A 23,576-nucleotide genomic window follows, 5' to 3' on the forward strand; every position below is an offset into this window, starting at 1 on the left:
CCTATGTATAGATGGAGATGTGCCAAAACATATTCCATATAAAATAAGAAAATAACTCAACAGCTTTGTCGTGATTCATAGCACATTCAGATGTTGAGAAATAGGCTAACGTTATGCTCAAATCCCTCCAGAAAGCACTAACTATAATCATAAAACACACGGTGAATAGTCTCCTCTGTATGTTTACAAAACGAACATACATCTTCACCATCTAAGAATTTAGATAAAGTATGATTATAGGGGTAAATCGCGTGTAGGGTTTCTTGACTACTCATGCTGAAATCTAAACTGACGTCACATCCGTCGTAAACAACAATAAGGAAGTGGATAAGGACGTCCCGTGGTCCAAAAATGCAATAGTCCCGTCGAATATATCAGCGGCGAATTATTATTTTAAGACAAGACAAGATTGTCATTCAATAGATCTCCTTCTTCTTGAGTAACAGTGAGTCAATTTTATGTTTAATTACACGCTAGGTCAATCTAAACAGCTGACAAGCAAGACAACTAACGTTAGCTGTTCGCTAGCTACCTAGCAAATTAGCTAAACGCCTAGCCAACTAGCAACATACGGAAGACTACGTGTAGACTGTCGAAACACCTCATCCTCTGAACAGTTTATCAAGCTCTCAGCCACGTTGATCATTCAGACGTTTTGGTTGTTCACAATGTGCCTTTGGTTTTATTTGTGTTCTTGTAGCTAGCGATGGAGGGCTCCAAGTCCTCGAGCACAACGATGCAGGTCAGCTTTGTGTGTCAACGATGCAGCCAGCCTCTGAAGCTGGACACATCTTTCAATGTGCTCGACCGAGTTACTATCCAGGAACTCATAGGTATGTTAACAGTTAATCACGTCTGTCATCAATGCTGTTCATGTGTGTAGAGGGTGTAGTGTGATGGAGATGGAGTTCAAAATGTCTAGTGTCATCTCGTGACCTTCCTCTGCTCTCTCCTCCCCAGCTCCATTAGTTACAGTGACGCCCAGTAAACAAACTGACAGCAATGAAGGGGAGGCTGCACCAGAGGTAGGTCTGAATAAATCCCAGTGCCACCAGTATTGAAGTTTCCAAGCACTCTCTGGTTTTTCCTTACAAGTTCCTTGACATTGGTGCACTTGGTTAAAGTTCACGCTCCTGTGGTAAGACAGGACACCGGGTTGTCCACTGACCTTAAGGTTGCCCACTGCTCTTGTATTTTGCAGTGGCAGGTCTGTTGCCTTGTCCAATAGTTTACATGATTTCCATTGGCTCTTAAAAGTCATCACATTGAGTTTGGTTATGTGGGCGATTGATTAAAAAGGAGTGATTTGTATTGCCGTCATGATAGAATAAACCCACTGGTTACCATTATGCTTCTCCATGTACTTAAAAGTTTTTTTTATATTTTGGCAATCAGTGCAGCAGCAACTTACCTTTTTCTAAACTCTAAGACTTCTGGTAGACTTCTAAACCATCTAGGATTAAGGATGATACACAACACAGTAACAATGTTTTTCCAATGCAAGATGAAAATGTTTTGTCAGCAAGCATGCCTGAGCCTCTGAATTTCATTTTCCTCCAAGGAGACCTTTGTAGAAACCAAGCAAGATGGAGTGGCAAGAAAATACATCCCTCCTGCACGGTGAGCACTTCAATCACTTCATATGGGAAACCAAGGCTGGAATGAGCCTCGTACATCACAATTTTATATCTCTATATATTATCTTTTGAATATCACTGCTTTAAGTAACAAGAAAGCTTTGCAGAATGCTGATTTTGAAATCTTACCAAAACGTATGAGAGATTGAAGAAAATATTTGATATGTTTCTCTGTCAAGTGAGGTTGGCAACATACAATAAGAGGGACTGGCAAGTAAAGTGTGAGACTTGACCTACAGAGACTTAACAATGTCCTGCAAACATGACCAAACTGCTGCATCTTGCCCTTCTGGGAACAGGATGATGTCCACAGAGAGTGCCAACAGCTTCACTCTGATTGGAGAAGCATCTGATGGGGGAACAATGGAAAATCTAAGTCGTAGGCTGAAGGTGAGGTCTACTTTCACACAACTGAATAATTTAAATTCATTTATATCGGCTTACTCTGATCATGTTATTTAGGCCAGTGCGACAGACAATTAGGCTGTAACCAAAACAGCTTGGGCAGTGCAACTTATGGCTGCAGCCTGTGTAGGGATTGAACATCCAACACACATTATCTGTGACAAATGACTATACAGGAGTGGAGAAATCATTTTGAGAGGGCTGCGTTCACATGTTGAACTGACACTGTTTGTGATGTCACCATATCATGCGACTGTTTCCTCTACAATCCTCTCCTGCCCAGGTGACAAGTGACCTGTTTGACATCATGTCAGGCCAGACAGATGTGGACCACCCTCTGTGTGAGGAGTGTACCGACACCCTGCTGGACCACCTGGACACGCAGCTCAACATCACCGAGAACGAGTGCCAGAATTACAAGTGAGCTGGTGCACAACCAAACACCTCGGCCATTTAAATGTCTACAGTTACAATCAAAGAGAACCTCAAGACAGGATTCTGATTTAGTGTGTGTGTGTGCGTGTCTTCCTAGGCAGTGTCTGGAGCTGCTGTCCCAGCTGCAGGTGGAGGAGGAGGAGAGCCTCCTGGCAGAGCTGCAGCACCTGAAGGAAGAGGAGGAGGCCCTGGTGCAGGAGCTGGAGACAGTGGAGGATCAGAGGGCCGCCGTGGCTCAGGACCTGGCCCAAGGCAGGAGCCACTCCCAGCAGCTGGACACCGAGGAGCTGCAGTGAGTGGACAGGGAGAGGGGGATAGACAGGTGACCGTGTGATATTTTGGATGATACAGCCCTTAACAGCTCTGCCTCTCTCCACCACTTTGTGTATTTGTCTATGCATGTCAGGTACCAGAAGGAGTACAGTGAGTTTAAACGGCAACAGCTGGAGCTGGATGATGAGCTGAAGAGCGTTGACAACCAGATGCGTTACTGCCAGATCCAGCTGGATCGCCTGAAAAAGACCAACGTCTTCAACGCCACCTTCCACATCTGGTAACAAACACACACCGGGAAACACCTATTGCATTTGCTGTATATTTAGTGGCAGACATGTCAGTGAGGCTGAAAGAACAGCATTTAGCATAAAGATATCTTCATGTCAAGGCATGAAGGTATCCCCCAGTGAGTTAACATGAATGATTCCCTGCAATGGGCAAATTTGGCAATTGGCTATATTTGTATTTGTGTGTTTGTGTCCACCAAGCAACTATAACTTAACAATCATTCAAGATAAGGCCACAAAATAAAAACCTGTAATGCTCAGTGAGGCTCCGGGACAAAAACTTGACTGAGGATCTGACTGGATTGTCTCTGTTGTTGTCCAGGCACAGCGGTCAGTTTGGTACCATCAACAACTTCCGTCTGGGGCGGCTCCCCAGTGTCCCTGTAGAGTGGAATGAGATCAACGCAGCCTGGGGACAGACGGTGCTGCTGCTGCACGCCCTCGCCAACAAGATGGGCCTGCGCTTCCAGAGGTACACAGTATACACACAGATGCACGGCTTCAGCTTCACATGCATGCAGTGTTCTTTAAACCTGTATTTTATCACCAGGCGTGGGATTGTTTGAACTAGTTGATTCCAGTAAGTTTAAAATGTGCCTGTAAGTTGAATCTATTGTCAAGAATGTGTATTTATTTTGTTATGTTTCCGTGAAAATGTAAAAACGTCAATCAAAGCTAATGGAATGTAAATATTGTGTGTTCAATTTGAGTGTGTTACTCTTTCTCACACATACTCACACAATACACCCTCCCACTCATTTGGGTTATTTTAATATGTGATTTTATGGGTCTTGTTGTTCTACTGTTCTTCACTACATTGTTTATTTAGATTCAGTTATCCCATGTAATTGTGTCTTAGATTGTCATCTTCATTTTTTTTGTTGGTTTGATGTTTGTTTAGAGGTGATGTTTTTATAATCTCTTCTTTCTGTTTTATTACTTGTATTTTATTCATTTACCACTCAGTTTCTGTTTCATTACTGTTCAAGTCAACTTAAAATTACACTCAAATAACTGTTTTCACTTCTCTGCAGATATCGCCTTGTCCCATACGGAAACCACTCTTATCTAGAGTCACTGACTGACAAATCTAAGGTATTGCATACAGTGTTCTCCTGTAGAGAAAGCACAGCAGGTCCATCATTATTTGATCCTCCCAGGCTCCAATTCTGTCATTTCTTTCTGTCCTGTCTTTGTACAGGAACTACCACTCTACTGCTCAGGTGGCCTGAGGTTCTTCTGGGACAATAAGTTTGACCATGCCATGGTGGCCTTTCTGGACTGTGTTCAGCAGTTCAAAGAGGAGGTGGAAAAGGGAGACACAGGCTTCTGCCTGCCATACAGGTCAGTTACCTGGCAACCAGCATGATGTCCTTGCATCCCACTTAGCTGTCTGTTTGTTTGTCTTTTTGTCTGTGTTTTTCCTTTTGTTCATTGACTCAGATATCTTTGCCATCATTTAAGATAAAGCCATAACAAACAGAATGCTCACTGGGGCCGTGATGCAAAAGCTAAACCACTTTAGAACAAATTTGTTTTGCGTAAAAGCGCTCTATAAATAAATTACCTCATCCAGAGGCTCAGGATGGGCTGGTACACAGGACGCTGCACTCTGCCTTGTTTTGCTTTGGAGTTGGGTGATGATATTGAGGCAAATGGGGTATTTGAAGTATTGTATTTTGAAGAGCAGCCAATAGTTGAAGTTCTGATATTTAAAGCATGGCCTCCAGTATATTAAGAACATTTACCAATATACTGAAACTCAAGTAACTACCATTATAAAACTAGGGCCAACGTCAAACCCAGGCTTTTCTGCGGGGGTGGGGTATGGATATGCTGGAATTGAGTGGGTTTCTCCCATCATAGATGTTTCATTGAATTAGGCCCACAATACCTCCAAGAGGCTCAACAGTCAGTTCTGTCCCAGGACAACCCCACTATATACTCAGCACCTATCCAACATAAACAGCTACAGTTCACTGAAACTGCACTGATCCTGCACCCACACTAAAGCATTTTATCCCATGTCTCAGGATGGATGTGGAGAAGGGCAAGATCGAGGACACGGGCGGCAGCGGCGGCTCCTACTCCATCAAGACCCAGTTCAACTCTGAGGAGCAGTGGACCAAGGCGCTGAAGTTTATGCTCACCAACCTAAAGTGGGGGCTGGCCTGGGTCTCCTCGCAGTTCTACAACCGATAAGCCTGCTGGACAATGCCTTGGGATGTCGAGCAATTCCTACAGTCGTATGCCCCTCAGATAACTGGGCTTAGTGTATTTATTCTCCCTTGGATACCCGGCCAAAGAGAGGAATGGATATGTCTGCAACATTTTGTGAATCTTTTTGGATTTGAGTGCAAAACGGCATGGAACAATGTCTGGATCTTGAGTCCAGATTGTGCAACATGCTGTTCCAAAGAAAAGGGAACAATGTGAATACCGGTACTATGCTGCCAAGTGGAGATCAGAAGTGGGCCCGTGTTATAGGAGTGACAAAGACAGGCATAGGCTTTGGTCATCATGTCCCTCTTTGTACTCAAGAAGCACGCAAGATAAGGTGACCAGAGGTATGTCTCTCCTTTAGATTCCTTTTGTCATTATGTCTGCTTCAATACTTTGTGTCTCATACCATCCACAGAATTAGTTACAGTGTTTATGAATCTTTATATCTGGTGTTTCCTGTGAGAAGCTGACAATGCAAAAAAAAAAACTATTTCACACTTCCTGAGACTTGAATGCACTTCGAATGAATCTTCCCCAAATACAGTAGAATTCGAGACATCCTAGGGCTGCCGTTGCAGTGCGCACCCTCATTGTGGTTTTCTGTCCACAAGGAGAAAAGTGGCAAAGGATTTTGTGAATGTACCCAATTATTCACTTTACCATGTAAGCTATTTGAGTGTGGTGTGATAATAAGGTCAAGGGAGGATTGTTGATAGCATAGCATTGTTTGGTATTCTGAGTGTATGCCAGTGTATTTCAGTAACCTTGAACGCAATTCACATTTGCTGGTAACATATGCTTATGTTTGAGAGCAACTCTTGTAATGTTGCATGATTTACAATAAACAAGAATTTGTCTTATTACTTGCATACTGATTTTCCTAAACCAAGTAAGAGAAGCCACAAAGGTAACCAAATGTTGGTTTTAATGGTTTCATAATCATTTCTGTCGAGGATCTTACCTCCCCTCACAACACTCATTCATAGTCAGCCCCCCTTGTAAAGTTAACGAAAACATTAAAGGGGGGAAATCTCATGAAAAAATATGGACTGAACAATTGAAATACGAAGTCAACTTCCAGTTATCCAATAAAATATTCAAAATAGGTCAAAACCAGCCAATCCTTCTTGTAGAATCGGCCCTCTTCTGTGTCAAGTCATTTGTGTACTTCTTCCATAACAAGGCGAGCCTTGAACTTTGGTCATCAGTCATTCCCCTTGCCTGTACGAGCCCTTCCCAAATAAGCCCCAGGTTCAAACTTAGAGGGATACATCTTTGAAATTGATCATTCTATATACTGAGAAAAATAGTTTGACAGATGATGCATTTCAAGCAGTATGGGATGAAATTTCAGTAATGCATTTTCTTGTAAAACTTCCACAAAATGGAGGCAGGTGATCTTCCATAAATGGCATAACCCTTAGCCTGTCAGTTGTGCATTTTGCTTTTACTTGTCATGTAAAACAGTCCCTCAAAATGGGCAAATAGGGGATTCCCTTCTTTGTGGCAGGGGTTTGATTTTTTTGTGTTAGTGCATGCATATGGGCAAATCTTTGGGTTCTACTGAGCCCACTGCCAGGGACTGGCCCTTCACATGTTCACCACTTGGACTATGGGGGTGGGCACGTTTACTCTTACATCACTGCATTATCCATCAAGTTTGGCTCCATTCCCACGTTCAGCTCCCCACCATCCCATCATGCTCTCTCCTCTCTCAAAGCCAAGAGAGCTAAGGAGGAGTTTCATCAAGTGTGCGATGCCTCCACATGGCTTTGTCCCCATAGCGGGTCCTTTTCCAGGTCTTCACTACAGACGGGCTGCTCCCTTCAGTTGGAAGCACTGCTGTTGTAGGAGCTGGAGGTGGAGGGAATGGGAGGTGCCAGGGGCCCGCCGCTGGTGCCCAGGGCCTTGCGAATATGGGGCATTAGGAAGGGGTCACTGGCCAACTGCAGAACATCCACACGGTCCTCCTTTCGGTAGGCCAGGCAACGGCGGATGAAGGCCTGTGAGGGGGAAGAGGGAAAACAAATACTTGCTTAGCTCATTTCTGCAGCTACCAATTTTGTTCTTGCTTAGGCAACTTGCTCTACTGCCAATACTTGAATATTAAGATTTTTTAGTACATTTTACTCAATACATGAATTTAAACTCATTCTCTCAATACGTGTACAAATGTGCTTGAAAATGTAATGTAAACAAATTGCCTTGAGGGATTGGCTGTTTATGTGAGTCTGGAAGCTTAAAAGTGGGTGAGAAAGGCAATGAGGGAGAGAGATGTAGATAGTTTGGGGGTAATAGTGCAGTGAGCGAGTTTGTAGTTGTGTGAGAGAAATGAATACCATCCACACCTTCGCTTCTGTGGTGACCACAGGTTTGGGTGGAAACTGCACCTCGGTGGCTTTTAGAATGGTGTTTTCTTGAAGGATGTCCTGCTGCGACTGGTTGTGACCAAACGGCTGGAGTAAAGGAACGGGTAGAGTGTCAACAGAAAGCCTCTAATATTGGAGCATTTTGTTCAAAAAGAAGCAATTCCTAACAAATCAAGAAAACACTGTTATTGAATTCAGGTTGGTGATTACCTTGCGTCCATATAAGCTCTGGTAGAAGATGACTCCTACTGACCACACATCTACCTTGTTGGATATTTTGGGGGGCTCCTTGCCCACCACAAAGCACTCAGGAGGCAGGTACCTGTAAGCCATACAATCACAATCTGAGCAATGACGGAAGGCAGCGAAGTAAAAAAAAAAAAAAAAAAGAAAAACACACTTGTAGGGCAGCTATGGATCTAGCTTCACAAACATTCAGACATGTGGCTGACAGATTCAAACAGGCTTTCCACCTGGGATCTCCCCACTACAACCCATCTTACTTGTTGGCCCCTGACCAGCTCAAGTTTTTTCAACCTTTTTGTCACAAGTCTGCTTCTACTGCATCATTACTAAGTCATTATGGTTAGATGGGGGATCTAAAGGCTGGAAAATGTGTCAGCGTACCAGTAGGTCCCTGCTCCCTGAGAGGTCAGCTCCATGCCATCTACAGAGTTGTAGCTGTCGTCATCCATAATCTTTGACAGGCCAAAGTCGGTGATCTTAATCTCTCCACAAGCTGTGCCATTAACCAGCAGGATGTTCCCTACGGACAAAACAGGAGACACTCTAGTAAAAAGAGAACAAATAGAAGATGTGATTCTGAACTAGCTTATCTAAAGAATATATATGTTTTATATGCAAATGCATCTCAATACAGAGGGCCGGTACCTCTAAGTCAGACTCTAGAACAGATTGTTAAGGTGTTAACTTTCTTGAGGGACAACTTGAGGAATTATTCATGAGTACCAAATTCAGTTTTAACTGCAGCCCTCCCTCGAGTCCATACACAGAAATTTTGTTCTTCACTATCATGGTGAATTCAGGTATCATCGTGAATTTATTACAGGAATACTATGTCCAAACGAAAACACCATGAGGGACTGACCGGGCTTGAGGTCATAGTGAATGATGGGTGGCCGGATCTGGTTGAGGTACTTGAGGGCGTTGACGATCTGCATGACGATGGAGCGGCCCTCCTTCTCAGACATCAGCTTATGCTGCTTCAAGTAGAAGTCCAGATCGTTGCCTTCACAGTACTCCAGCACTGTGCAGAACCTGGGAGAGATAAAATGATAAATGGACCATTTGGAGGAGCTTTCACAACTAATAAAGCACTTTTTTTGTGTGTCTTGATCTTCCTGATTTTTGCCCTATATCATTCTGTTCTATGGTTGATTAGTTAGATTTAGCTAGGCTCATTCTCTGTACAGTCCTTTGAGACATGCTTGTGTTAAACGGCTACATAAATAAACAAGCTTGAACTTTTTCCCCTTACGGTGCTCAAAGGTGCTTCTTGTAGCATTTTAACCTCAATAAATCATTACCACATTAATTTTGAAGCATTACCATAATTACAGTCAACAAACAAGATCATCGGCAAGAAGATTAGCAGCTTCTACTGGCCTCTACACTGCATTTTACATTGTGTGACATTGCGTGTATTGCTTTACAGCACAAAAAGACATTGCTTTGTAACACAGATGGTGAAACAAGTAAGGCCTATTAAAAAAAAAAAAAAGTAACTTCCAACAATAACCTCTTCAGTAAAGCGAAAGAGAAAACCTCTTCAAATGAAATGCACCTGGAGCAATGCAAGGGAGGGGGATGTGGTCTTAATTTTGAGTTATTTTAATTGACAATGATATACTGATGTTTAAAAATTGTACACATAGCACTTTTTAAGGAATTATTAGCGCACAGCAAAGCCCCAAGTGCCCCCAGGATACATGATCCAACATTAAATTTGCCAACGTAGTCATTTTCATCACAGGTCCAAGAAAGCCTCTGCTGAAAACTCTGTTTTTTTTTTTACCTTCTATCTTTTGAATGTGTCTAGGAACATGCAACTGGGACAAGTCAAGCTTGTCAAGGTCTTGGAGTGCACCGTTTGTCTAACAAGTGATTAGCACTACGTAATGCCAAGCAATTAAAATGTGGTACCTGTACTGGCAATTAAAAATTGTATTTGTACACCTTTATGAGCTTTATGCAGAGTGAAGGCACTTACGAGTCTGTGTCGAGCGAGAAGTAGTCATAGAGTTTGACTATTCTAGGATGGTCAAGTTCTTTGTGGATTCTGTACTCTCTACAAGCATGTCTGAAAAGAGAAATGCATGGTCAACATTTACCATAAAGCATTAAAAAAAAACATGGCATAAATTAAAGCACATTCAGTTAAAATAGGCAACATTTCACTTTTGGAAATGGGTAAGAGGGTGAAAATGACTTCCATGCATGAGTTAAGTAAAAAGCCCCAATATGGCCTGCGATATATGGCCTCTCTATCACCTCTAAGTTATGAAAGTGTGTAGTTCCATCTACAGCTATAAACTATAAAGTTATTCAAATGTTAATGTAAAGTGGAAAAAGAAAATGCAATCGCAAAACAGCATTTTATTTTTTCCCTCTTGTGTATGTGTAATTCAGGTCATAATTTTAATTTCAATAATCCAATTTGCATTTGAATTTTCATGTACTAGTATACACTTTCATGTGGGTGTGTGTTAAATAATTGGTATGTGTAGGGGCCCAAGAATCACTATGAAATATTTCATAGTGGTTCTAGTGGTAGATCAAAACATTTCCAAGGCTGCAATGTAGAGAACAGCAGGGCCAGTAAAAAGTAAACAGAGGCTTAGACTCACTTATGGTAGTTTTCCTTCTTCTCCTCCCTCCAGTTCTTGTTGAGCTGGTGGATTTTAACAGCCACATACCTCTGCTCTGTCAGGTCAAAAGCCTGGGGAGAGACAAACATTTGACATCAAATCAAATTACATCTATACCAAGACTACTGAAGTGCCCTTCAGCAAGACACTGAAGCTCAAACTGCTCCAACAGATTTGCACTTCAAGCAACACCGCACTCTGACCTTGGAAAAATGCATGTGGAGGGCATGTATGTGCATCAAGGCAGAATATGCGCAGGACAAACTCCACTGAACTTGTGTACAATGGTCAATTAAGTAATATCAATGTTTCATCTTCTTCAAAAAGAGGCAACAAAGTTAATCAAAAAGATAAAAACTGGCACTTGTGAAGCATGGAAGCCACTGAAAGGGCATGAAATTGAAAGGGCATACGCTTACCTTGTACACTTCACTGAAGCCACCTCTTCCAAGTAAATGTAATAGTAGATATCGGTCATTCAGTGTGGGGTGATCTTTAAATCTATAGAGAGAGACTTGCTTCAGTCATCTGTGCTTTTGCAAACTGTGTACCCCCTAAAATAACCAAAAACTCAAAAAGGTGTAATACATAGCTGCATACTTCTAGACACATTTTGGAAGCATCCCCTCATCATTAAGACATGCGTGGAGTTCTACGAAATAATTAGAATGAACTTTTCAGATCTCCTTGTTCAAGAAAGGCACAGGTAACAGACACAATTCTGCTGATGTAACTGCACTGGATAGCAAACAAAGATTTTGCAGCAAGTGACGTTACAAATGAATGTGTCTGTCACCAATTTTTGTTTACACATATACTGTATATGCGTCACTTTGCAAAAAGTATAGTTTAATATTGGCGTTAGTTGGAAAGGGTGGAGTTAGCAGATGATTCACCAAGCCATTCACCTATTCCCTGGAAAGTTTCTAAATGAAGTTAAGTTAAAAGGCAGGTTAAAAAGAGAAAGGCACGTACTGCGAGTTGTCCTCGTTGTGGATTCTCTTTAGCTCCCGAATGTGCAGGTTCCTTACTCGCTCCAAACGCTCCAGCTCTGCCTGGATCTCTGCTTCTTCCTGCAGACAAACACACCAGTCTATCATCTAGCCTGACCGCTGTCAATCAAGTGTCAACAAAACATTAAAAAAAGCCAGTGTGTTAAGTGGTGGGATGGTACCTTTTTTAGGTGACCAATTCGCAGTTTGAAAATCTCCTCTTGCTCGTGATATTCTGCAAGTGACAACCTGTGTGGGATAAAATAGTTATTGTTTGCTGTAATTTACAAAGATACATAGGTTAGCTCACATTGTACACATAGCCGCAGAAAGCTGAATTGTGAGTACAATAAATATAGTAACATACAAATTTAATTTAGATAAAATAAAGCAAAAACAAGAATCAAGGTTAAAAGGTTGTACATAAAAAAAATTGACTCCATATCCTGGCAATCAGGATTGAATGAAAAGAAAATAGCATTACAATTTGAGTCAATCTGAGTTTCTGCCTGCAAAGTGAGATTCTACAATAAACACAAAGCCTTGCATGTCGACATCATTACTGGTCATGCTTCTGTCACAACTCTGTTCCAACATTGTAACCACTGGTAAAGGGTTAATCTCACCAGTGAAACAACATTAAATTAAATAAATGCAGAAAATTTGATTATGAAAAATGCTTTGAGTATGAAGAATGCCGACTTTGTACAGTTGGTCCATGTAAAACATGTACTGTGTGAAAGTAATTTATTGCCTTACGCTTCGTTCTCCTGGCCGTTGCTCTTGCTCTTGCGTTTGTTCTGTTCCAGGCTGGGTGGAGGCGTCTGGGCCATGGAGGGAGGTTTCCTCTTCCCCAGCAGCTTCCTCTGCCTCTCAATGTCTTCCCGTTGTGAGTTGATTCGCTCTTGCTGCCTAGAACACACAATATCGACATACACATGCAGTAACATTATAGTGTGCGTATTCTTGCATGCAGAGTACATAAAATACAAAAAAAGTATTTGTGTCTATTTGCATGCTGACTTGATGAGGTTCTGGAAGGCATATCCATCTGTCCACTGCTCAGTGAAGGAAGCTCCGTGACGGACGGTGGTGAAGTGGCCCAGACGCAGACGGTCCTGCATGCTCTTGTCCCTACACGCCATCTTCTCCTGCTTTGACTGCAAAAACACACACACACACACACACACACGTTACAGGCCACACTTGTACCTTGTAAAGAATTGTCTTCATTTGATGCTTCACAGCTTGATAAACGACGAAGGTGTGGTCATTTAAAACTGAGACTGCACCCTGTGGGATGCCATTGAGCTTCAAATCCAGTATTAAAGCCATTTCTCTCATGCAGACATGCTTGTACAAACACACACGTACACCCACCTTCTCAATTAGGAGCTTCTTGCTCATGGTCACACACTTGTTGAGCCGCTCCTTGAAGCGCTCTAGCATCTTCTGCTGCTCATCTATCTGCCGCCTCAGGTCACAGTTGGCCTGCCAAAACACAAGTAGTACTTTACACACCATTACCTTGACTTATGTCAACTTATTCTTGCTCACCATCAATATTTGAAGACCTAATCTTTATTACTAGCATAAACAAAGGGGTAGCGAAGGTTAACACGACAAGGCAGTGAAATAAATTTGATTAGAAATAAAATAGATAGATCCTGATTGGCTGCCTGTCACACTGCTCTAGACAAAGTGGTAGCGTCTAAACTTCTTTTTCTCCACTGCCTGGATGTATTACAAACTTAATCTATTGTATAAGTGAGTGAACAAGTTTTAAATTAAGACTGTAAATGTGCTCTTGTCTCTTTATTAAATGTTTCATATATTTCACATATTTTGACTGGTAAAAATGATTCTTGATAAGTAAATCTTTTAGTTTACCAGCCATTGGCAGATGAGCCAAAAACGTAATTTCGAACACTGCCTGTAATGGATATACTAAAAATAAAAAAAAATAAATAAAAAAAATAAGCAGCATGTCAGTATAGATCAGCCAGTAACAACTGTCATATTGAAATCCACTGGTAATCTTCAGCACAGGACTAGTTGGTTTCAACATTAACGGTCTCGTCTTACCCTCAGCAGGTCATCTATCCTCCCCTCTTTCTTCTCTAGGTCTGAGTTCTTGTCATTCTCTAGTGCTGTCAGCTTCTCCAGCGTCAGCTCTGACTGAGGGGGAGGGCACAAACAGGAACAAGACAACAGTAAACATGTCATCCCCAACAAATGATGCAGACAGACACCCCTTGGGCCAGTCAGTAACAAGATGCATCATCCCTCCAAGTTTCATCAAAATCAGACTGGTGGTGTAGCAGCTATGGCCTTTCAAAGTTAGAAAGTTTGACCTTTAATTATAGCATCCCCATCGGGCTGATCAGTGTACATTTTTAAAGGCTGGAACACAGTGCCAAAATACATCATCACTCCAAGTTTTGTCAAAAATCAGACCAGTGGTGTCTTAGATATAAAATCAGTTTAAATTTTTGACCTTTAATTAGGCCAATCAATGTAATTTGTAAGGACAGTTGGATGTGTGGAGCAGGTTTTGTGTCATCTGGACCTGCAGTCTAGGAGTTAGGGCCTTTCAAAGTTAGAAATTTTGACCTTTAATTCTAGCGCCCCCATTGGGCCAATTAGTGTATTTTTTTTAAATGCCAGAACACAGTGCCAAGATGCATCATCCCTCCATGTTTTGTCAAAACTGGACCCTCCAAGCTTTGTCCAAATAGGACCAGTGATGTAGCATTTATGGCCTTTCGGATGCAGGAATTCTGCCCTTTAATTATAGTGCTCCCATCAGGCCAATTTGTGTATTTTTTTAAACGCTGGAACGCAGTGCGAAGCTGCATCATCCCTACAAGTTTTGTCAAAAATCAGACCAGTGGTGTCTGAGATGTCACCTGAGATATCATGATATCTCAGGTGACATCTCAGACACCATACGAACACCACAGCAAAGACTTCAAAATCTTTATGATCAATGAATAAAAATGGCAGTCTTAAGGATGTTGCAGTGACATATGAACTTAGAAATGTGAGATAATACTGTTGAAACTGTAATCCATCATCTCAACATTCTCTCAATGAGCTGCTGTTTGTGAAACACACAATGGAAATGGAAGGACAAGAACGCTGCTTCCTATCAAAAATTTAACATCACTTGCATACCATGAGCTGTGCCAGCTGCAGGGCATGATCCAATACCGAAGTTTATCAAAACTAAACCAGGGAATTTATCAAGCTTCCAGTAGACGGTATGGTAAGGCACTGTGATTGAGAACATATTGAGAGACTACAATCAGAAAAGCTCGACATATGTGGTGATCCGGGCGAGTTCGTTAGTTACCTGGGTGGCTTTGTGTGAGCAGGAGTGTATGGGGACCATCTTCACAGAGCTGTAAGAGGAAGGGTCTGTGGGGACTGAGCCTGTGGACGAAGGACTGCCGTGCTGAACCTGCACTCCAGAGACAGACAGAATAAGAGGAGGGGAGGAAGGGAGAGAGACAGAAAGAGGGATGAAAGTAAAAGGAAGGGACACAGAAGAGAGACAGCAGTAGGAGGAGATTGAAAAGGAAATGAGGAGAACAGGACAAAAATAAAAAGGCATGAACATAAACATCCTGCATGGCAAATAACTAACCTCTTCAATATATCAACAACAGCTGAGGCAAAACAAAGAGGCAGTGCATCAGGTAGGAGTTAGTGGTTAGTGGGGCTTTACTACAGACTAAGAGGGCTGCCTGAATCATTTGTCAATAAATGGACAGAGTGGATTATTGGAGTATTGCTGTTTGTTGGTTTACTTCAGAATTACAGCCTTTGACAAAATTGTGTTTGTATAATAAGAAATCATGGATCATGTCAGAGAACAGGTTTAGACTGTATCTGCTCAGGGCTCTAGAGTGCGACCATTTTTGGTTGCAAATGCAACAAAAATGTAAATTGTGGTAAATTTGGGCGCATTGCCCAAGGTGCATTGCCCTACAAGCCAGTTTGTTTGAACTCCACAGTTTTCATCTGATACTGATACAGAGTTGGGATGTGGCATTTAGAGGGTGGAGAGCCTCCTCAACAACAACTGATGGTAAAAGTGATGTATTTCATCATCTTAGGTAATTGTTAAATAACATATAAAAGTCACATTTTCAGTAACAACAATATACAACAATAGTAACAACACTGTTTTATCATTTGCTTGTTTGGCTTGGGAACAAAATGTATGACACTTGGTGTCTCACTCGTGGCACCAGCAGCAGTTGAGAATACAAGTAGTTGGGGGGCGGCTGAGTTTGGGCCGTAAAGTGAGTTTTGAAAGCCATAACTCTCAGCACCTGGCAAGTAACTGTCGAGTCATTGGTATTGATCAACAACTCAAAACCCACGCAAATATATTATGGTTATTTTGTGCAATGGTACAATAAAAACCATACTTACCAGTGTTTCCCACACATAGATTTTACTTGGGCGGGTCGCCCAGGTATATTAACGGCCGCCAAAGTATATTTGGCAACCCATTTTAGCATTTTTTATTTTTATTTTTTTTTTATCCGTCCGAGAGAACGACGCCATCCGCGATCGATTAACTAGTGGACAATCTCCCCTCGCTCTACCCCTCCAGGGTTTCCCCACACACAGAAAACGTTGTGGCGGGCCGCCACAATATCAGCACTGACCGCCACAAATTTTATTTTATTTTCTCACTATTTAATCGTAGAACTGCGTGTACCGCATTGATTCGCTCAGCCCCTAATTGCTCCACGCAATCTCTCTCTCTCTCTCTCTCTCTCTCTGTTGCTCCCCCTCTCTCTCTGTTGCTCGGTCTCTGTCTCTCTCTCTCTCGCTCTCTCACCGGACCCGTCTGTTCGCCTCCCACTGCACACGCATGAGGGATATTTTTTTTCCATGCCAAGAAGACGGCCGACTGAATTCCCGAAAAGAAGAACTAACAGTTAACGTTACTCGGAATACAGCTGAGTTTCCGAGATTAGCACGCTGTATAGCCTAGCTGCTAGTCAGTATCCACTGAGTGGACTGATAACGTTAATATTAACTTTTTAACTCTGACTCTGAATGTTTGCTCCCTCAATCCAGATTAATATTGAAAAATATTTTCAAAGAAGGAAAAGGACTGGTCCTGAGGAGGAGCAGGGACAGTCTGGACCAGAGGAGCTGCTGAGCAGTAAAACAGTAGATAATAATGTCAAAGGCTAGTAATTTAACGATGTAAAGATACAGGAGAGACTGACAGCACAGAGAGATGTAGCAGGGCAGAGGGGCAGAAAAGCGGATTTCTCTGTAAAAGGAGTCTCATTTCTATTCTTCACCTTGTAGACAAAAGCAAGCAACAAACAGAAAAGTGTAGCACTGTTTATATTTTTAAGTTATGTTATCTTTGACACAAAGTACTTTAGATATATACAGGTTAGTTATTTGTTTGACAAATGGAACTATTTAAAACGGAGTGCATTAGATAATTTGCCAACCCACCTACCACCACAAATACATTCAAATTCTGTGGGAAACACTGCTTACTGTACCTGTAACTTAGAGCCCTGCTACTGCAAGAAAATGTTTACATGCTGTTTAGTAGGTAGTGAACAAGGTTTTGAAGTTTGTGATTGGGAAGGATGTTGTCTTAACATAAGATGAATGAGAATGACAAGTGAACAGATTCTCACGCCTGACTGTGCTTTTATTAGAAGCATAACTATTCCAGTAAGAAAATATCTGACATTGTCATGAACAATCACTAAAAATTAGAAAGGGTACAAAAAATAATATACACATGGACCGTTCACTTCCCTGGCATGCATGCCATTTATTTGTGCCGCACCAGCTATAGGAATTGTAAAGACTCCAAAAAGCAAAACTGCTAACACTAACTTTAGCTATCTTTGGCCAATGACCACAGTTCATCCTACCTGCTGATCTTACCAGCTTATAAATACCATACATCTATGGCTGATCTGCCAACCCTATAACTGCCCCAACACTGTGCCAGGCTCTCTCTCGTTTTTATCATCCTTTCAAGTCAAACTGTACAATAAAGTTATCTAAAGCACTGCAGTCACAGTCTCCTCAAAGGTCTCAATAGTATGAGTTGCCATCTTCTTCCCTAAATAAACCTAGGGAGTGCCACTTCCATTGGCTACACCGATGCTGACAAAAATGTGTGACACATCTGTCTGTTCCAAAGTGCTTAACCAGCTTATCCTTTCTGTTCATCACAGAGAACAAAAAAATCTTAAAGAGGAGGTAGATACTGCACCAGCTCTGTCCAATTAAGTAGACACTGAAAGCTCTGAAAATACTGAAGAATATATAACTGAAAATAGACAGACCAACAGAAACAATACATGAATTTGGCCACCGACTAAAGCTTAATATACAGCTGGTAAAACAACAGTAAACCAGTTGAGAGCAAAAGCGGGAGAGAGCTATGGAGATGGACGGTGGTGCTCACCGGAGGATTAGAGAGTGAGTGCTGTGGAGAGCAGCGCACCAGTGCGGGGATGCCCCGGGCGGGACTGGTGCCAGGCCCACTGCCACCAGCGAACTGGCCACAGGGCAATTGACAGAGTGTGGAAAACAGACAGACAGAAAGGAGACAGAGTTGTTATTCAGAAGAAGAATTTGATGAATGACCATACTGGCACAGTAGGAACGTGAGGGTGAGACATCATGCTACAGTTTGAGTTTGACTGGAAACAATGCACAACACAGAGGACAGAGGGCAAAATGCATTCAACAGGAGATAGCTAAAAGTAAGATATACACTTCCAGTTTGTACTCACCTCAAAATAATCACTTATTTTGTGCCCTCTTCCTTTTCCTGGATAATATAAAGAGAAGCAATAAGAAATTAGAACTTCTGCTCATTTGAGCCCATGTTATTAATATTTAACTTTCATAATGCATACAGTTCAAAAGTATGAATGGCTAACCTCAAAGAGCCATGTAATGTTGTTTCACCCTGTGTCCCAGATAAAATTTTATGTAGCCTAATTTTGCCCATTTGCAATAATCAATATTGAGAGCTGGGGGAAAATCCTGAATAACAGCAGGGAAAGCGAACCACAGGGCAGATACAATTGCAGGTTGAGCTCTTCTGAATTTATGGAATAGTTTGTGCTGAAAAATGCAAATGTTCTGTCAAAGTAAAATATCACTTTACAGGCAGATGATGGAGCTCCTTCAGTAAGTACGCAGGACTTACCCTGGCTGCTGTCATATACGTCTCCTTTTCTCTTCCTGCTTCTCTGGTCACTGGCCTTCTTCTCTGGTGTCTGGAGAGCCAAACAGGAAAGAGGAGAAAAGTAGGACTATCATTAAAATCAGAAATGACAGCCTAGTCTTAAATATTTATTCCATTAACCGCACTGACTTTTTGGCAAACCATCTTTTTTTTTTTTATTTATAGATTTATAGATTAATAGCAGTTTGACTTCTGTGTATTCAGTATTTAGTGCACAGTAAACACTCTAATGCCTTTCAGATTATGCTAAGCTAAATTTCATCAGTCACTAATCATACAGTATACAGTTTGCTCAAGTGCAGCACTGCAAACAAAATACACAAAGCTTGACCATGACCAATTGTCTGACTCCCCAACAATCACTAGGGATACAACTGTAAGTGGGTAAGTACACACTGGGCAGAAAGATCTGAGCATCAGGGCACAGACTGCAGTCAACATGTAATTTTGATTGATTTCTCCTCCACCAACCTCCAGTTCTTTGTCACTGAGTGATCCCACGCTGCACAGGGACTGGTTGGATGATTCGTTGTGGGCCGAACTCTGGAAAACAGAACAAAGACAGCAGTTGACCTGATTGAACACACTCACCTGCCGCCCTTCCAAAATACTGCACTATTCTATTCCAAAATGTCGATGGTTGGGTTGTGTGTAATGTTGGTGAGTAAAACTGAGGATTAGGAATGTGCAGATACTGTACATTACTGTTTTTAGTAATCATACTGATACTAAAAAAGAAGGTATCTCAATATTGAAGTCCAATACCAAGAGGCACATATAACATGTCTGAGTTCAAAGAAAAGGGAGTTGATTTTCTGCCTTTTTTGCATATAGAATAATGTTAGATCTTTTAAAATGAAGAAAAGTGTATCATATATGTCATATCAAAGGGTCTAATCCTATTCTGTTCAGTAACAGATAAGACTGTCACATTAGCTCATCCCTTATTCTGTTCTTTTCAAAAATGTGACACAGGTACAAATCATATTCTGGGGAAGCAAAAGCAAAGCTTTATTTCCAATTTCAGCTACAGATGAATAAATAAAGAACTTTTCTGCTCAGTAAAGCAAGCCACAACCATCCCACTATACCCAATATGACAATTTAATCGCAAGTGACACATCTCATATCCTGTGGATGGGGGTATTGTCATCCTGGAAGAGACTACTCCCATTAGAGCAGACATGCTTCATCACAGGATGAAGGTGATCACTCAGAATAGATTTGTATCGTCTGCCATTTACCCTGCCTTTGAAGGGGTTGAGAGGGCCTAGACTGTGCCTGGAAAATTCACTCCATCTACCTTCAATAATATTATGCCTTCTTTACTCAGGCATTTCATTTATTTTGACACTTTGTTGAATGATGAGCTTTGGCAGTTTTGCTTAATTACCCTCAAACAAATGTAAAAAAGGAATTATAAACAATTGTATATATCTTATTTTTGTGATTATTTCAGTATATGCATCCAATATATCTTCAAGACATATATCAATAAGACATATCCAAATAGCAACTAGCTATATTTGTGAAAGGCCAAATTGGGCTCATAGTATTGGTGCCCCAATTAATCTGCCAACCCTGAGTCCACATCATCCAGTCAGTAGAATTAGTGTGGTGGGGTGCAGACCATCCATGGTCGGCTGCGGAGCCTGATGAGACTAAGAAACGGCAGGCTAATTGGTGCAGGGGGGCTAGTGCTTTCAGGGCCTGCCTGCCTGCCTGCTTACTGCTGCTGCTCAAGGTCACACATACAGTCAAGCAATTTCCTCACTTATCCTCTTAAAACATGTACACTGCACACACTCATTCCAATTTCTCAAACCAAAAGTCCCCTTTCACCCCATTTACTCTATTACTCTAAACAACATACTCACTCTCTTAATCATTCGCTCTCTCTCATTCTCACAGCTCTCTAATATCACCAACAGCTCACCAAACAATGAATTTCAGAGCACACTAGAGGCCAGGGCACACAGAGGAGTGAATGCCTTCTCAGGGGCTGCCATTTTCTCACATGCATACTCACACACACAGTCATACGCAGTTCAACAGTGGGGTTGCAGCATGGCAGGCAGCCTATGCTGTGAGCCTGAGCAACAGCGGTGCCATTTCAGTGTCACTAGTCTGCTCTGAAACAAAGAGCTGCTGGCTAGCTCCCATATCAGCCAGGACAGAGCACGTCTTGTTTTAGGTTCAGTTCAGGGAGAGAGGACCACATGAATATTGGCAAATAGAGTAGAAGTTCAAGACTTTCTAAATTGAAGGAGTGACAAAGTCAATAAGCAACACCAGAGTGTTAACAGAGTGGACTGACTGCTCATGTTTGCATTCACACACTTAAACGGGAGTGTGGATGTGGGCTGTTTGCCTGCGGCCTTATTGAGAGCTGCTCTTTGGTATCTGTCATTTCAGCAGGGATAAAAAGGGACCCATGCTTTGCTTTCCAAACAAAATTTTCGAACAGTAAAATACATTCAAGCCAACTCACCGTAGACAGTATTTTACAGTGAAATGTCTGCACAAACCTAATTCTCACTAAATATCCAGAACAAGTGCTCCTTAAGAGGTAATGAGTTTTAAGTCCGCAAAAAGATAAAGCACCTTGTTGTTGTACAAGTTCCAACTGCTGTCCATTCTACACAACAGCAATTATGCACTTTGCAATACCACAGCAACACATAGTTCTTCTATTAATTGAACAGATGCAGACCTTGGCCACACCAACTCCGGTGAAGCGGGCCTCAAGCAGTTCCTGCCTGCGTGGGTCCAGGCTAATAGCCTGGTTATGGAGTTCTTCCATCATGCCTAGAGGGAGAGAGACATAAACAAGAGTGAGCTGCACGGTAACTCATACGGATTAGGTAGTGTTGTATACAAACAAGAGAAGACTACGCCTCATCAGCAGGACAGAGGCAACTTTTGACAACATTTATTTTTGGACAGGATTTCATGTTTCCTCACTGCACATTTGCTACCAATACCATGCATGTAAAAAAACAAAAAAAACACGCTTCCTGATCTGTAATCTGCCGGTGAAATGGGCAGGTGAACTGGGCAGCTAGTCATTCCTGGGGTCTGACCAGCAACATCATCTTTACACAGTTCTTTCTTGTAAAGAAAGCAATTACATTATGTCAGAGTCTGGTACACATATAGGCCATTATTGACTATTCTCTCCATTCAGGTTTATAGCTCCACTGATTCCACTAGATAAACTCCTCCTGCATGAGTCCCCCACATCTCCATGGCAGATACTGTGATGGTTGGATATTCAAAATGACAGGCCATAGCAGCAATTGAATACGAGTAAGGAGAGGCTCAAAATGTGAACCTTGCTACAGCGTGGGAGGTAAACCACTCACTCGATTCCAGCAATGATTTAAGCTACAGGTCATTTCTAGTTATAAGAAGGATATCTAGCAGGTCATTAACTGTCACATCAAGATAGAAAATCTTCATCAAATCCTCCTCTCCTTTGAGGAAACGCTTTATACGGTAATCATAACCATATGAAATGGCAGAGAATGACTTCCTTTTGCCATTAGGAAGCCCTATCTGACAAGACATCCATCACCTGACAGATGGATTGAGCTGGGTGCACATCATCAATGTGGTTTAGTAGAACTTGGTTTCAAATAACAAGAACACATTAAAGACAAACATCACAGTTTGTCATAGCTAGCTGATTTTGCCCATTAAGCCTAACAACTTGACCATGAAAAAAATGTTGGCCATCAAACCTTAGTTAGACTCTAATAAAGCTTTATCTCTTTATCTCTTTCAAGTTTCATGATCAAGCCACAGGCTCAACTTTATAAACAGTTAACTTAGTGAGCGAGTATATTCTCAGTGCTAAAATACACCCATCCTTCAACAAAATTGGCAGTTGTATTCATGACAGTCGGTGTAGCTAACATTAATGACTGACAAGAAGATGCTGTCGAATGTTTCTAGCCAACTAGCTAGCTCACGTTAGCAGTCAACTATTTAGCGGTTAGCCAACTTAACTATGCTAGTGAAAATCATGCGAAACTTCAAAGAAACAGATGCGAAAAGCTCTCATGCCTTCTGACAAATTATTCTGCATCTCCTAGAAGTTTGAGTACTACGAGTGCTATAATGTCACCACTACTAAAGTGAAAGCTAACGCTACAAAACGTAGGCTAACGTTACCGTTACTAAGTTATCTAGCAAGCTAACATTAGCTCTTACAGTAACGTTAGTGGTCTCCTCACCTGAAGGGTCGTTTGCAGTTTTGACAGTCACCCACAGTCCTAGAAACGGTCTTGTCCGTCCTTCCGGCGACTGCAACCCCTTTACAAGTCCCAGTCCCGACACTTCAAGGAGAGCTGTTCAAATTACCCATTTCTATTTACTTCGAATGCAGGGAAAGACATAACGTTAGCTAACTTAGCTAATGCTAGCTAAGAAGAGCAGTGTGGCTGGCTCCTGCTAGTGTCATCAGGAGGCCTTGATCCTCGGGGTTTCCTCGTCCGCCTTGATGCCCCTGCACGGGCAAACCCAGGTTGTTTGTATCTTTGAAGCCTCTTAACAACAACTGTCACATTGCTGCTTCGCCCAGTCTTCCTTCTGTCGTTACCGTGCGGTAAAACGTCTACACTGAGGGAAGATATTGAGCCACCTTGTTAGAGTCCATTCCTGAATTGATGATAAAAGATCATAACCCTGCAGCCAGGCCGCAGAGGGCTCCAGGGGCAGCTTTTAGTGCGGCTTTCCATGCGTCTGTTCAATAGATAAGGACCGAGTGTCAGCGCTTCAGGTCAACCACTGAAGACA

At 41.9% G+C, this 23,576-nt stretch overlaps 2 protein-coding genes across 3 annotated transcripts; one reads left to right on the forward strand and one right to left on the reverse strand.

Annotated features, from left to right (window-relative positions):
- The first annotated feature begins 308 nt into the window (after positions 1-308).
- becn1 (beclin 1, autophagy related) lies at positions 309-6,123 on the forward strand. Its single transcript, XM_071920311.2, has 12 exons — positions 309-445; positions 701-833; positions 961-1,025; positions 1,562-1,620; positions 1,937-2,027; positions 2,326-2,462; positions 2,575-2,769; positions 2,884-3,030; positions 3,363-3,512; positions 4,075-4,135; positions 4,242-4,384; positions 5,074-6,123. The coding sequence occupies exons 2-12, from the start codon at positions 707-709 to the stop codon at positions 5,240-5,242; spliced, it is 1,344 nt and encodes a 447-aa protein (XP_071776412.1). The 5' UTR covers positions 309-445; positions 701-706; the 3' UTR covers positions 5,243-6,123.
- Positions 6,124-6,171: 48 nt separating this feature from the next.
- LOC139927981 (serine/threonine-protein kinase tousled-like 2) lies at positions 6,172-23,485 on the reverse strand. Of its 2 annotated transcripts, XM_071920309.2 has the most exons (21): positions 23,015-23,485; positions 21,490-21,584; positions 19,248-19,319; positions 18,738-18,807; positions 18,316-18,353; positions 17,985-18,077; positions 14,868-14,975; positions 13,598-13,690; positions 12,893-13,003; positions 12,536-12,672; positions 12,272-12,424; positions 11,695-11,761; positions 11,496-11,593; positions 10,940-11,021; positions 10,500-10,591; positions 9,863-9,952; positions 8,741-8,910; positions 8,260-8,398; positions 7,843-7,954; positions 7,612-7,719; positions 6,172-7,266 (listed from the first exon to the last, which is right to left on the reverse strand). In XM_071920309.2, the coding sequence occupies exons 2-21, from the start codon at positions 21,580-21,582 to the stop codon at positions 7,090-7,092; spliced, it is 2,103 nt and encodes a 700-aa protein (XP_071776410.1). In that variant the 5' UTR covers positions 21,583-21,584; positions 23,015-23,485; the 3' UTR covers positions 6,172-7,089. The 2 variants fall into 2 exon arrangements, with proteins under 2 accessions (XP_071776410.1, XP_071776411.1); XM_071920310.2 differs by lacking the exon at positions 17,985-18,077.
- Positions 23,486-23,576: the final 91 nt, after the last annotated feature.

This window comes from Centroberyx gerrardi, chromosome 20 (genome assembly GCF_048128805.1).
Source record: "Centroberyx gerrardi isolate f3 chromosome 20, fCenGer3.hap1.cur.20231027, whole genome shotgun sequence".
NCBI classification, from domain to species: Eukaryota; Metazoa; Chordata; class Actinopteri; order Beryciformes; family Berycidae; genus Centroberyx; species Centroberyx gerrardi.